The 15,385-nt window shown below is 46.0% G+C and overlaps 1 protein-coding gene across 2 annotated transcripts; it reads right to left on the bottom strand.

Annotated features, from left to right (window-relative positions):
- Positions 1 to 510: 510 nt before the first annotated feature.
- HDAC3 (histone deacetylase 3) lies at positions 511 to 15,322 on the bottom strand. Of its 2 annotated transcripts, none has more exons than XM_006750644.3 (15): positions 15,179 to 15,322; positions 14,989 to 15,071; positions 13,501 to 13,643; positions 8,760 to 8,841; positions 8,573 to 8,629; positions 8,396 to 8,451; positions 7,874 to 8,007; positions 7,278 to 7,358; positions 6,830 to 6,903; positions 6,602 to 6,666; positions 5,482 to 5,571; positions 5,289 to 5,347; positions 4,694 to 4,773; positions 4,259 to 4,416; positions 511 to 1,169 (listed from the first exon to the last, which is right to left on the bottom strand). In XM_006750644.3, the coding sequence occupies exons 1-15, from the start codon at positions 15,231 to 15,233 to the stop codon at positions 1,100 to 1,102; spliced, it is 1,287 nt and encodes a 428-aa protein (XP_006750707.1). In that variant the 5' UTR covers positions 15,234 to 15,322; the 3' UTR covers positions 511 to 1,099. The 2 variants fall into 2 exon arrangements, with proteins under 2 accessions (XP_006750707.1, XP_081683090.1); XM_081826964.1 differs by having other exon boundaries at positions 15,166 to 15,293.
- Positions 15,323 to 15,385: the final 63 nt, after the last annotated feature.

Here is a 15,385-nt window from a genome sequence, read left to right as displayed (position 1 = left end):
TGAGCGGGGAGCCTGCTTCTCCCTCTCCCTCTGCCTCTCTCCCTGCTCATGCTCTCTCCCTCTCTCTCTCTCTCTCTCTGTGTCTCAAATGAATAAAAAAATATATATTACAGACATCCTCTTCTAACTTGTTTAAAAAAAAAAAAAGATAATGAGCAACTACTTACGTTGGGCACTGTGCTAAGCACTTGACGTGTTTTATCCCAATGTATCTTCACCAACCAGCATCACACCATTTCAAACACCCAGGTTCAAAAACCTGAACTCATCTTCTACTCCCTCTCTTAAGCCAGTAATCTGCCCAGGTTTGTCTAACTGGTAACTAGAATGCTCTACTAACTCCTTAATATGAGTAACACAATCCACGTAGAATGCATACACAGGGCCTAACGTAAGTGCTGAATGAATGTTAACTATGATTTTTATTATATACATCATCACCCCCCTTCCTTCTCCCTTCATACACAGTCAGCTAGCAAGAATTAAGAATATTCCCAGGAAGGCAAAAGGTACAAAAAATACCAACTTGGTTTATTGGATAAAAACAGTGATAAAATGGACACAAAGCCAAAAGTTAGAACAGGACATTTTCACATCCTCCCCGGACTCAAAACCGTACTTCCTATCATCTGGGGTTAAGGTGTTAGGGAGCCAGAGCCCCCCCCCCAAATCCCTCACTCTTCACCTGCACTGGAAACAAGGCCTGCAGTAGGAGAACCCAGGAAAGGAGAAAGTCAGAGGCAAAGTCAGCCCTGTCTACACCCTCATCCCTAAAAGTCTCTGGGTTGGAGGGAAGCAGGGAAGGAGTAAGGGGGCCAAAGTGGCTGGGACCAGCCTCTAGGGCCCACTCCCCAAGATGTCCTAGAGGAAGTTATCCTTGTCCCCATCCAATCCCTAATAAGTACCATTGTCAGGCCTTGGGAAAAAGAGGAAAGGGGATAGTTGGTTCAAAAACCAGATGTGGTCTCCAAACCCTCTTCCAGCATTGGGTAAAAGCCCGGAAAGTGACTGTCCAGGGCTGGGGGCGCCACACCTTTTCCCTCCTGACCAAACAAGAGGTAAAAAGGAATTCCTTGGGACAGAGCAAGCCCAGCTGCTCTTAAATCTCCACGTCGCTTTCCTTGTCATTGTCATGGTCTCCATCATAGAACTCGTTGGGTGCCTCTGGCCTGCAAAGCAAGGGAGACAAATCAGGGTCCTATGCTCCAAGTTCTCATCTTCTCCCACACAGCTACCCTCTCTGGAACCACTTATTAGGCCCCTTTTGTCGAGGAACCACTCCTCTCCTGTTGGAAGATACTGGTCACTATCCATCCCATCCACTCATGCAGTCAATAAACATTTATGGAGAGACACTCTGTGCCAGCCACCATCACAAGCCTCAGCGATACAGTAGAGATAGAAGTTGGATAAAATTTCTGCCTATCCTCAAAAAACTTACCGAATAAACAAGACTGACAACAACTAACAAAGTAAATAAATAAAGATGGTAATTTCCCATGGTGGCAAGTGCTCTGACACAATGAAATGAAGGGATGTGACCGAGGGTGAAGGAAGGAAAAGGGTAAATTTCAGGCAGAATTATTAGAGACAGCTGTTTTAGGAAGGTAAGACTTCAAGTCTGAGACGGGGCTGGCCAGGCAGAGATCTCAGGAAGCCCATTCTGAGCTGCAAGAAAGCTAAGTACAGAGTTGGAGGGAGACTGACGTATTCCAGTAAGAGCACAGAGGCCAGGATGGCAGGAAGCGGTGTGCGGGGAGGGGAGTAGTTACAGATGAGACCATGGACGTAGGGAAGCACCAGCACGTCTTTTAAAGCCATGGTCAGAGAATGGAGTTTTGTTCTAAGAGCAATGGAAAGAAGAGTTGTATGTGGGGGAGCGAGTGAAGGGATGTGAAAGCAACACAGGGCCCAGTAAGTACTCAATACTGATTTCTTTCTTTTTGGAAAACTCTTCTCTGAGAGAACACAAACAACTGAAAACTGAATTACCTTGCCCACAGCTAATAACTAAGAAAGAAGGGAGAAAGTCATCAATGAGAAGCTGGGAAACAAAGTCAGGAAAGGCCCTATCTGCCTGGTAAGCAATGTCTCAGTTACCTCTGAGTGCCTCAGGTGTGGAGGTGTGGAGTCAGAGACTCAGGTTTGATTCCCAGCCCTGATATTTAACTAGCCGTAGGACCTCTGGCAAGTTACTTAACCTCTCTGAGCCTTAGATTCCTCCTCTGGTAATTTACGGTTAACAGCCACCTCTCAGGGTTGTCTGGTAACAGTAGAATGATGACGTGATGATATGTACATTTTAATATAATGCATTTAGTATTGAGTCTGGTTCTTAGCAAACCCACAAAAAGTTGTAACTCCTATTATTACTACTCTGCAAGTGATATGCAAGTTGGAGCTATAGGCATCAAAGAACAGGAGCTTGGTGGGTGGTCTGACAGTGAGGGAGGGTTTAAGGCAGGAAGAGGCCTGAGCTTCTGCTGGCTGTTGAGAGGGGTGGTACTTTACAGACACTAGACCCAGATACCAGCCTAGAACCAGAGATGAAAAAGCCCAACTTTGCCAAAAGGAGTAATTTAAAACAGGTTTTTTTTTTTTAAATCTATTTCTAGGGGCGCCTGGGTGGCTCAGACGTTAAGCGTCTGCCTTCGGCTCAGGTCATGGTCCCAGGTCCTGGGATCGAGCCCCACATCGGGCTCCCTGCTCAGTGAGAAGCCTGCTTCTCCCTCTCCCACTCCCCCTGCTTGTGTTCCCTCTCTCGCTGTGTCTCTCTCTGTCAAATAAACAAATAAAATCTTAAAATAAATAAATAAAAATAAAAAAATCAATTTCTAGAAGTCAAGCTTCAGAGACCTGAAGAAGCTGACAAGGAGGTGAGACGTTAAAAAGGAATCCTTAGGCCAGATGTTCAGATACTTCCTCAACAAGGAGTGGGAATAAGGGAGTGTTCATGGAGGAGAAGGAATGGACTGGTCCCAAAGGTCCAAGTAGCAAAGCTCAGGTCTAAAGGAGAGATGTGGAAGCTGACCTCTGTATTAATACAGAGAAGCAGAGTCTGGAAGGGTCTGAGAAGGCCATGTGACTCTGCAGCAGAGTCAGCTCAAAGCTCTAACACTGCGTGGGAGGTGCAAGCGTCCAGCTGTGGTTATCCCTCAGCCACGTAAGGATATCTGTTCTCCATTAAGTACATCTGTTTCTCCACTTCTGTGTTCTGTTGTCTCTCCCCTTCATTTTCCAGACAAGCCTATTCTGGGATTAAAAAACAACAACAACAACAACAACACCTCTATCCTAATCTCTTTTTTTCCTAATTCAATGCATCTGTAAATATTTTAGTATGTATCTCAGAAAAATAAAGATTAAAAAAATAACAATGTAATTATTATATCTGAAAAAATGAACAGAGGAGAGAAATCAAAAGGCCTTAGAGGGCAGTATGTGAGCAGTGGCCTGTCTAGCTCTGAACCTGGAAGGAGTAAAATGCTCAAAAGATTATAAACTGTTACAGATTGTTTGGAAGGCAATTTGGCAGCAGATACAAACAATTTTAGTGCACACAGCCTTTGACCTAAGCAGAAACAATTCTGGGAACATGTGTATTTATGGAAGGGGTTTCAAGGCCACATTCTTTGTAATGGTGAAAAAATGGTAAATAATATAAATGCCATCAATGGTACTTGGTTAAGTTATGCTACATCCACACAATGGAATATTATAAAGCTGATAAAATAATGAAGCAGATCTATATATAATCACATGGAAAGACACACTGTTTTGTTAAAAAAAAAAAAAAGAACCAGTTGTAAATTGTAGAGCAACCTGTATAGAATGATCCAACTTGCATTTAAAAAAAAAAATGCACAAACTCTAAGAATGAGTGTGCATGTGCATTTGTGTTCCTACGTGCATGCTAAATAGTATACTTAAAACCGATTAAAAAAATCTATTTGAAAAGATATAAATCAAACTATTAATAGCAGTTACTTTGTGGAACTGGTCAGGGATTGTGTGAATGCAAGCTTAACATATTTTGGTGCTGTTTAAAATTTTGACAATAAAATATATTACTTATTTATGGCACACATACACACACACACACAGAAAGAATGGGGGATTACAAGAGACCAAAGAGTAGGCATACTAAAGCAAGTAAGCCAGGGTCGATTAAGCTAATGCCTTCCAATTTACTTTTTTCCCTCCTCAATTCCCCAACAAGCCTGCTGGAAGCCCCTGCTCTCAAGTCGCTGCCCCAGACCTGCTATAGTTCTCCTCAGGACCCCTCTCCTCTGCATCAGCCTCATCAGTTCTGTCATAGGTCAGGAGGTCTGCGGGCACATCATGAATCTGGACGCTGGGTGCGTGGTTCAGCATCTTCAGGTTTTCAAAGATTGTCTGGCGGATCTGGTCCAAATACTGGTTGGGGATTTGGAATAGAGAGCGAGTGATTCCCAGAGCATCCACCCTTCTAGCTGCCTTCCACCCCTACCGTCCTAGTTCTAATCCCTGCACCTGATAACTGTCCCTCCCAACCCGGACTGCCTCTACTTTAACCTGGGCTGCCTCCTAGCTGATAACAGTGATAGTGATAGCTGAGAACTTTTTTCTCTTCTCTGGTTTCTCCAATTTCCCACATCCTGAACCCCTCCTAGGCCCTCCCCACCTTTGTGTTCAACTTCTCCAAGCTGCTGACCTGGCGTGAGTTCTGATTTTCGATGCGGGTGCTGACATCCGGATGGAGCGTGAAGTCCGGGGCAAAGTACTCAAAGTATTCTAAGCGGGGAAAGGGAGATTAGAGGAGAAGACATGGCTCAGACAGAGACAGGCAGGTCCCAAGACTTCCCAATCTATTTCCTTCCCATCCAAAACCCCTGCATAATAGCTGTCTAATCTTTTCCCTGCTCTGAACTCAGCAATTTAGTCTGCAGAGCTCCTGGAGTGTCAAATTTCCCAACTGTAATAAAAAAAAATTTTTTTTTAATTTCCATCTGCCTTCAAATCAGGCCATTCTGGGGGCGCCTGGGTGGCTCAGTCTGTTAAGCGTCTGCCTTCAGCTCAGGTCATGCTCTCAGGGTCCTGGGATGAAGTCCCACATTGGGCTTCCTGCTCAGCGGGGAGTCTGCTTCTCCCTCTGCCTCTGCCCCTCCTGACCCCCCACCTGTGCTCTCTTTCTCTCTCTCTCAAATAAGTAAATAAAATCTTTAAAAAACAAACAAAAAACAAATCAGGCCATTCTGGGGTCTTCTGAGAACGCCTCCTGCTGTGGGGTAGCAGGGAGTGGTCCTTACCACTATAGGGAAGCTCCTCACTAATGGCTTCTTCTACCAGCAGTGATGTTTCGTATGTCCTGAAACCAAATAGCAGAGCGGGCTAGGCTGAGCAAGTGGGCTGAAGGGCTCACCTGGCCATCTCTCAGGGAGCCCCCAGCTCACCAACTCACACTGGACAAGGGGGAGGAGGAAAATCAGGGCGCATTCTCACCAGCAGCGGGCAACATTTCGAACAGTATAGCCACCACCACCTAGCACCAGTAGAGGGATATTGAAGCTCTTGACATATTCGACGCATTCCCTGTTAAAAGGAACCACAGGAATGGCTGGAGGAAGTAATCAAAAGCCAAAGTATACGTCTCTAGGTATTGCCTGGAAAGGGCACAAGGGAACTAGAAAAGGTAGTGAAAATCACTGAGTTACACTCTTGAGATACATGTACTTTATTGTCTATTTGTGTCTTAGTAAAAATTGAAACATAAAGGGCATTCCCACCTCTCTCCAGCTCAACACCCACCCTGGCACCTCATCTGCTAATCAACTATTCTCATCAAAGTACCAGCAAGTGCGGTCAGCTCCAGCCTCCACAATATAATTCTAATCACTTACTTCTCATTGGCCACCACCTCCACCTAAGCCCAGGCACCACATCTACCTCTGGACAACACCAATAGCTTCCTAACTGGCCTTCCCACTCCCACTCCTGTCCCGACCCTCACCCCAAACCTTCCTCCATTCAGCAGTCAGAGCAGTCGCTTTCAAACATCAATTGGATCATGTCCCTTCCCGGTTTAAAATCTTCCAGCAGTAGGGCGCCTGGATGGCTCAGTTGGTTAAGCGACTGCCTTCGGCTCAGGTCATGATCCTGGAGTCCTGGGATCAAGTCCTGCATCGGGCTCCCTGCTTGGCAGGGAGTCTGCTTCTCCCTCTGACCCTCCCCCCTCTCATGAGCTCTCTCTCAAATAAATAAAATCTTTAAAAAAAAAAAAAAAATCTTCCAGCAGTTTCCGATCATATTTGAAATACAATCCAGACTTCTCACCAGGATCTAATGGCTCTGCACGACCTCACCACGGCCAACTTCTTAGGCCTCACATCAAACCATCTCCGGCTTTATCCCCATGTTGTCGCCTCACCACTTTGACTTCATCTTCTCATTGGCAACACCAGCTCTTCCCTGTCTCAGTGCCTCTGCATGGGCCCTTCTCGCTGCTTGGGAGTGACTCTCTCTCTCCTCTTCCTATGGCCCTTTCCCCAACTACCCCCACTCCAGGTACTGAGGCCCAAAGCCACTTGAAAACCTGGGGGCAGAGAAGGAGGGCAGGTCTCACCCATGTCCTCGAATGCTGAGGTTGAAGCAGCCCAAACGATCACAGCCCAGGGAGTCAGCTCCACACTGCAAAAAGCAAAACCCCAGGCAGCTGCAGTGAGATAACTGATCAGAACGTTCCAGATGTCCTTCACGTCCTTTCCCCGACAAACGCAGGGGCTATCCTCCTCCCTGATCTCTTCCCCTAAGCCCAGGGAGAGCCCTCTTGAGGAGGCACCGGCAGTATTACCTGGAGCACAATGCACGTGGGTTGGTAGAAGTCCACCACCTGGTTGATAACCGGCTGGAAAAGGTGCTTGTAACCTGGGAGAGGGCCAAAGATGGGCACCTGGCACCCCAAGGGGATGGGGAGACAGGGAACAAAAGGAAAAAAGGGGTTGAGAGAGCATGTAGCCCAGAAAAAGGGGCAACCCCAAGAACCAAATCACTGGTTCTGAACTTCTGGATGGGGTCCCAGACCACTTTGAGTGACTGATGAAAGCTAATGACCCTTTTCTCAGAAAAATGCACATACACATAATATGTTGCATATAATTTCCGGGGGGTTCATGGTCCCTCTGAAGGCCATTCTTCCTTGAGGACACCTGGCCCAACAGTAAACAATACCAGGCAGAAGAGGTTAATTCCAGGAGAGGAAGAAGGGGCCTAGTAAGCAGGGAAAAGACCTCAATACTTACTCTGGTCATCAATGCCATCCCGCAAGGGCACATTGAGACAGTAGTAGCGGCCACTCTCTGCTCCAACCTCATACATATCACCTATAGGCAAGTGGAGAGTAGGGGTTAGGAGCTATACACAGGGGGCACCCAAATCCAGCTGCTTCAACTTCAGTACATACACTGAGGGCCTCTCACTACATCTGTGTACCTCCACCACACATTCCCTAGGGACACTTAGTCTCCTGTGGCTTGCATTCATTCAACAAATAATTTTTGAGGGCCTACTATGAGCCGACCTATGGACTAGGCACTGGGGATACAGCAATAGACGGAACTAATGAAATGAATGAAATGCCACCAAGCTTATATTCTTGGGGGGTGGGCATGATGAGGGAGACAGTAAACAAAACAAAATTCAAACAGCAGTGAGTGCTCTGAGAGAGGCAAGCACACTGACATGACAGAGAAACGGGGAAGGAGGAATCACCTTAACTGCGGTGGTCAGGACAGACCTCTCTGAGAAGCCACCTGAGCCAAGATCTGAAGGCTGAGCAGGAGGCTGTCACCGTAAAGAGCCGAGGGTGTGAAGAGGATGGTTATACCTATTCCCATACCTGTGCCAGGAAAGAAGTAGTTTCCATATTTGTGGAAGGAGACTGTCATCACCCGGTCAGTGAGGTAGAAGGCTTCCTGAACTCCATCACCATGGTGGATGTCAATATCAATGTAGAGCACCCGAGGGTGGTACCTGCGATGAGAGCCAAGCCAGGGTCTGAGGTAGAGTGGAACCCCCACAAGAAAACCCCCAACCCACTCCTCCCAAAACAAGGTTTGGAATTATGAAGAGTCTACTTAAGCCCAAGTCACCTGAAACCTAATACCACCAGTTCCCTACGGGCAACCCTGGGACTCCGCCTGGAGGCAGGGACAGGAGAGGGATGTGCAGAGAAGACTGAAATGTGAGCAGGCAGCAGAGAGTCTGCAGCAGAGCATGGAAGAGGTAGTCTGAGTAAAGCATTAAGAACTGTGGAGAAGCTAGTGTGGGGGTGGAGGAACGGGACAGGGCCAGCACAGCATGAGATACCTCCTCAGCCATGGGTCTCATAAGTCCCTCCATCTCCTCCCAGGCTACTTACTTGAGCAGCTCCAGGATGCCAATCACAATGTCATTGACATAGCAGAAGCCAGAGGCCTATGGTGAGACAGTGGTCTTACAAAGACAATAACAATTCCTCTACCCAGCTGCCCCCTGGTGTCATGCTGACAACCTAGACTAGGGCAGTCATTGTCTCCCCCATCACCTCCTCACTCACCTCAAACTTCTTGGCATGGTGCAGACCACCAGCCCAGTTAATGGCAATATCACAGATCTGAAAAACACACACCCAACTCACAGTCCTCCTTGCTCACCCCCAAAGCTGGAAGCTCAGGGTCAGGGTTAAGGCCTTGAGTTGGAAGGACCCACAGGAAAGGGAGAACAGGACTCAGGGCCATGGTCACCTTGTTGTTCAGCTGGGTTGCTCCTTGTAGAGATGCGCCTGTGTAACGGGAACAGAACTCAAAGAGCCCGGGAAACACTGGGCTACAAGGAAGAGAAGCAAGTCAGAGTCCTTTACCTCTGTCTAGGCCCTTCCTACACCTCTCCCCTGACTCCAAACCCCTCCAACCTCCATTCTTCAAAAAACTTCTCCCAGCCCCTATACATCTAAGTTATCTGCAAATTTATTCAACAGATATTTTGGACCATGTACCAAGCCCTGTGTAAGGCAATGGATGGGAAGTAAAAAAGCATTTAACTCTGTCAGGGAGTTTGTACCCTGGTTGTGGAGAAAAGTAGGCAGCTTCTAGGTACTTAATCACACATGCCAAAAAGGAAATAATTTGAAAGGGAACATAAACTTCGTTTCTCTTTAAAGATTCTTTTATGATATCATATCATATTTTAACACAATGTTCAATAACATTCTTTAAGAGTCACACATTTTTGGGGCGCCTGGGTGGCTCAGTCAGTTAAGGGTCTGCCTTTGGCTCAGGTCATGATCCCAGGGTCCTGGGATCGAGCCCTACATGGGGCTCCTTGCTCAGTAGGGAGTCTGCTTCTCCCTTCCTCTGCCTGCCCCTCCCTCGGCTTGTGCTCTCTCTGTCAAATAAATAAATAAAACCTTAAAAAAAAAAAAAAGTCACACATTTTTAAGCAAGAACTACATTCCTATATACCTGAAATAGTAATAATAATAATCCACAAAGAGCCTTTAACACAGTTAACACAGTGTGTGGTACCTAGTATTCTACACGTTGATAAATACTAATTATAATTATTACCATCTTCTTTTTTATAAAAAGGAGAGGCCTGAAGCCAGATACAAAAGGTTATATACCATAAAGCTCCATTTATATAACACTCTGGAAAAGGCAAAATATAGGGACAGACCTCAGATCAGTAGTTGCCTGGAGGTAAGCTGGAGAGAAGACATTGACTATAAAAGGGTATATGGGCCCTTTGTGGGAAAATGGAAATAAACTGTATTTTGATACATACTGTCAAAACTCTCGAACTACACACCTAAAAAGGGTGAATTTTACCGTATGCAAATTACACCTTCAAAAACTTGACTTATGAAAAAGGCTTAAAAGATCCCTACTTTTAAGTCTCAAAAAAAAAAAAAAAAATAGTGCAGCTGACACATTTGACCATGTGAAAAAGAGAACTATAGGGAGTTTTATAGTTTCTCAAAGGTTCTGGGAAGAATTAATGATTAATACCTAGAAAACGAAGCAAATGAAAAAACAGTGCAATTATCAACTCCAGGAAAAACAAAAAGGTATAGAGGAAGTAAGATTAAACCACAGTATACTATTTGGCTCTATAGTAAATGAATTTTCAAGATTTCAACAATGTAAACATAGAATAATTATTTAATAAAAATTGTGATATAACTGTACTGTGAAGCTGGGAGGGGAGGGCAAGCCAGGGTGATGGTATGAGGAGACTAAATGCTCATTTCCCATACTAAGAGCTTTATAGACAATGCTTGAAATTGAAAAGTGAAAAAATAGCAATACAAGCATATCATAAGAGACAGTATAATATGGTAGCATGATTTAAGAGCCCAGATTCTACAGCCAGACTACCTAGGTTCAAGCTTGACTCTTTAACACCTACCAATGATCATGAGATTGGGTAAGCTGTTTATAGTTTCTGTGCCTAAGTGTCCTCATCTGTGAAAAGGAGGCAGTAAGAGACCCTGATTCAGAGATTGATGAGATTAAATGACCTAATGCCTGTGAAGCATTTAAAATAGTACCTGACACAGAGTAGGCATTAAGTATTACAGATTATTAGTAACAGTAGTAGATTAGTATCATTGCTTTGAAACCCAAAGATAAATACCAGAAAAAATAGCTAAAGGAGCTGAAAGTTGCTGCCCCTGGGGAGAGGGATTTATGAGTGGGAGGCATGGATATGGGACTGTTTTTTTTTTTTTCCATCAAAAGCCTTGCAGTATAATTGGGCTTTTTATATTAGATTAATTTGAAAACAATCAGAAATTAATTAAAAGGGAAAATCCCTGATTCTCAGCTGCAATACACAGATAAGCATGATTGTAGCTTACGTCTAACAGCACAACTGATGCAGTGCCAAGGGCCGAGTGGTAGTATTCCCTAACTGCACAGAGCAGTTACAGAGCCCCAGTTGGGGCCTGAGGGCTGACTCTGCATTCCCACACCTATAAAGTGAGCTCAGAAATAACAGTAGCAGCAATAACAAAAAAACAAGAAATCTCCCAAGATAGCATGCCACTAAACACCAAATGACTAGGGCAGCGTGTACAGGATAGACCTCTGCACCTGGTGTGGTCAAGAAAGGTTTAGTGGTGTGAAGCTTGAAGGTGGTGGGAACGTTAGGAAGGCCTTGGAGAGGTTGAATGAGGAACAAAGGGCATTCCAGGAAGGCATCCTGTGCAAGCAGGGGTTTAGGGATAAGCCTGGAAAGGTGCTCAATGCCAGCCTTCTATCTTCCAGCTCAGAGTGCTTCTATTGGTAGGATCTTCAGGGAAACGGTGTTGTGTTTAAAAACCAGGGCTCCAGGGGCGCCTGGGTGGCTCAGTCGTTAAGCATCTGCCTTCGGCTCAGGTCATGGTCCCAGGGTCCTGGGATGGAGCCCTGCATCGGGCTCCCTGCTCTGCAGGAAGCCTGATTCTCCCTCTCCCACTCCCCCTGCTTCTGTTCCCTCTCTCGCTGTGTCTCTCTCTGTCAAATAAAAAAAAATTTTTTTTGTAAATCTTTAAAAACCAGGGCTCTGGATCTGAAACCTGCCACTTCCACTGATCAGTTTTGCAACTCAGGTTAGTTACCTAAATCTCCTCAAACTTTGGTTTCCTTATGCCTAAATTAAGGCACAAGACTATTACATCTCACTGTTGGTGTGAGAATGAAGTGAATGTACCAGCAAACCTCAGCACAACAGAGTAAGCACGCAATAAATAGTAGCTGTTGTAGGAAACTCTATAGGACCAATAGCCTGGTTTCTTCAAGAAATAAATTCAAGGTAGAAGGGCGCGTGGGTGGCTCAGTTAAATGTCTGCCTTCAGCTCAGGTCATGATTCCAGGGTTCGGGGATCGAGCCCCACACTGGGCAACCTGCTCAGCGGGGAGTCTGCTTCTCCCTCCCCCTCCGCCCCTCCCTCCACTTGTCCTCTCTCTCTCACCCGCTCACTGTCTCTCAAATAAATAAATAAAATCTTAAAAAAAAAAAAAAAGGAAGAAATTCAAGGTAGAGAAGGAAACACTACAGATTAAAAACCTCAAGAGATGTATCAACCAAATACAATGTACGGACCTTGTTTATATCCTAAATACATCAACTGCAAAAAAGAAAAAATTAGGATGCAGTTGGAGAAATTTGAATACTGATTGCAAATATGATGATATTAAGGAATTACTGTCAATTTTTTAGGTGTGATAATGACAGTGTTGAGTGTGTGCATGTATGTTTTTAAGAGTATCATTTAGAGACACACAATAAAATATTTACAGTTAAAAAAAAGTGACATCTGAGATTTGCTTTAAAATAACCTGGGATGCAGGGGCGCTTGGGTGGCTCAGAGTTGGACTCCTGATTTCGGCTCAGGTCATGATCTCAGGGTCGTGAGATCCAGCTGGCATCAAGTCCTGTGTCGCCCACGTCCCTATTGGGCTCTGAGCTGGGCATGTAGCCTGCTTAAGATTCTCTCTCTTCCTCTGCCTACCCCCAACTCCGCCCCTGCTCACTTGCTCCCCACCTCTCTCCTAAAAAAAAAAAAAAACACTAATCTGGGATGCAGATGAAGTAAGAATGGCCATTTGCTCTAAGTGTTACAGGTGGTGACAGATATATGGGAATTCACTGTACTATTCTTTCAGAAACATTTGAAATTTTCCTAAAAAAAGTCTAAAAATAAGTTGAGTAAATGGTAGCTGTTATGATCGCTACATTTTCATGAATATATATGAGAATGTAAGCAAGGATATTGGTTTATCTTTGTTATCTTCCCTTCCCCACAGGGCCTCTGAGTCTTCTTCATATGATAAAGCTCAATGTAAACCTCTCTCAATGTAAATCACTCTCTTGCTTTTAGAACACTTTGATAATTTCCCTCTACTCTAGGGATAAGAACCCCAAATCATAACAGGGCTATTTATTTTTTAAAGGCCCTGCCCATCTCTTTAGCCTTGATTCAGATCACTTTTCTATTCATATTCAGTGAATGACCTTTTTTCTGTTCCTCAAATGAGTGACACACCAACCTCTCCTAAACCCTCAGCATACGTTGTCCCTAATTTCCACAACATTCCTGCCCTCACCCCCTATCCTCCCAACCACCTTCCATCTAATTATCTCCTACTCTTTCTTCAGATCTCACCTCAATCTCCATTACATCCTCTAGCCTCTACTGACCAGCCCACTCCCAAGACAGGTAATTCTCCTGCATATACACTCTCACAGTCAGCCACCTACCTCTCCTTCACAGGACTTAGCACAACTGTAATATTAAAATTTTGTTGTTATGTATCATTGCGTTGCCAGCACTTAGCACAGGGCCTGGCCTAGAGCAAATGACCAATATCTGTTGAATAAACAAATCAGTAAATGATGATTCACTGACAAATAGGACCCCCTTCACGTGTTCCCACTGCTGCCACAAGACCTCACTCAAGTGTTCTATATGGCTGGCATTAAAAATCCCAGTTCTCCCCTCACCAGTCATCGCCCACGTTGAAGGCATTAAGGCTCTTGGTGAAGCCTTGCATATTGGTGGGGCTGACTCTCTGCAAGAAGTCGATGTAGTCCTCAGAGTGAAAGCGACACATGTCATGCTGGGAGGCCTGGTACGGCTTGAAGACCTCGGGATGGAAACATAAGGAGAACCCAGGGGAGATCAGTCCCATTCATCGGGCTGAGACTGCCCACACTGAACCCAGCCCTGTGGACAGTCCAAATTCACACACATCAGCAGTCTCCTCACCCCTCCGATCCTTGTTATTCTATTAAGCAAAGGTCAGTGAAGAAGAGAGGCTCTGATTAGCCAGGTGGGGTACTATGATCAAGTCTCCCAAAGAACAGTGCACTTGCCTTCTCCTTCCCACTTCCAGCCCAACCTTTCCCCACCTTCTCAACCTTGAGCCCTTATCCACCTACCCTGTTCCTTGGATCTCCTATTTTTTATTCTTTCCATACTCATCTCCTCCCCCTGGCTCTGATTCCGTCCTCTCCTCTGAATCCTTAATTTTAGAGTTAAATAATATGGGATATGTGACAACCTTCTAATTAAAACCCTGGGGTGCCAAGGTGCTAAGTGAGAGATTTATCATCTTTTGGAGGGTTCACACACTTCTTTAGAAATTGGGCAAGAACAAAAAGCTTCTCTCCCCAGAAAATGCACACAGGTATGTACCAGCAAACAATTTCAAGGGCTTCATAGATTCATGCACTAACCTCACCTCAGTCTTTTCTAAAGCTAATTCACTTGTCTGTGCCTCAGCACAAACAGTGGACAACATTCATTCATACTGTTGACTAATTCCCCTCGTGACGCATGAGGGCTGAGCTTAACTGTTATAATGGCCTATCATAACTATAAATTCCAAGTTGGGGGTTGTCTATCTCCATGTGCATATCTGGGAGATGGAGGATTGAGTAGCAATTAAGTAGAACCATGTGGGGAGTATTCTAAGTTGATAAGGAAATACCCAGGACATCTCCTGCTCTCTTCCACACACACATACACATTTGCACACAGGGCTACAGAGTCCTCCCTGGAGCTCTAGCTCCTTGGAGGTGGAGAGAGGTGGCAAAGAAAGGGTGAGAACTGCGGTGGGAACACCTACATCCAGATAAAGTGATCCAGCCCCTCTCTCCTGAAGCCACAGCACTGCCCACATCCTAAGATGCTGGGGAGGAAAACACCTTCTATCGTCAAACCAGCCCCACTCCACCCTAACCACAGGCCAGAGGTTGGTCTACCTGAGGTCAAAGGGTGGCCGACCTAAGGTGGAAAAGTAACTCCCATTAGGTCAGTGGATCCATCCACCTACACTCTGCATATGGCGGGTGTTCCTGGCTCCTTCCATCCACCCTGCCCCCCACCCCAAGGGTGGGTTGCACTTGGTGCATTCAGGGCAGCCCACCTATCCTAGGGCCACACAGCTCGCCGCACCCTCAATACCCAGCAGCGATGGCGAGACTCACGATCATCTTCTTATAGAGACCGTAGTGAAGGACCAAACTATGGGTCAATGCCAAGCGATGGGGCTTCATAGGGTGCCCTGCCCCTGGGGGTGGGAGAAGAGAGTTCGTCAGTTCCCGACGCCGGAGTTATAGCCCCCGCCTCGAAACCTCCGCGTCCCGAAGCTCCTCGCGTACAACCTTGCTCCCTCACCGTAGTGGAAGTTGCCCACGTCGGGGTCGTAGAAATAGGCCACAGTCTTGGCCATGGTGCCGGCGGGAGCAGGCCCCGCGCCTCCGCCGCCCGCCCGGCCGCCTGCCCCACCCCCGCTCCTACGTGCTGCGTAAGCACGCAGACTGCCTCTGCGGAACCGGGAAGTCCAGGCCCCGCCTCCCTGACCACGCCCCCTGCGGAGTTCCG

Source organism: Leptonychotes weddellii, chromosome 7, assembly GCF_054177405.1.
Source record: "Leptonychotes weddellii isolate Sample4059 chromosome 7, ASM5417740v2, whole genome shotgun sequence".
In the NCBI taxonomy this organism is placed as follows: domain Eukaryota; kingdom Metazoa; phylum Chordata; class Mammalia; order Carnivora; family Phocidae; genus Leptonychotes; species Leptonychotes weddellii.
This window is presented reverse-complemented; position numbering and strand designations above follow the sequence as displayed.

Excerpts from the sequence above, each read along its gene's own strand:
- HDAC3 (XM_006750644.3), bottom strand. The coding sequence starts at position 15,233 with ATGGCCAAGACTGTGGCCTATTTCTACGACCCCGACGTGGGCAACTTC. Across the intron at positions 5,348-5,481 it reads CGAAATGTTGCCCGCTGCTG|GACATACGAAACATCACTGC; the intron begins GTGAGAATGCGC and ends ATTTGGTTTCAG. Across the intron at positions 4,774-5,288 it reads TGAGGAGCTTCCCTATAGTG|AATACTTTGAGTACTTTGCC; the intron begins GTAAGGACCACT and ends TTCCCCGCTTAG.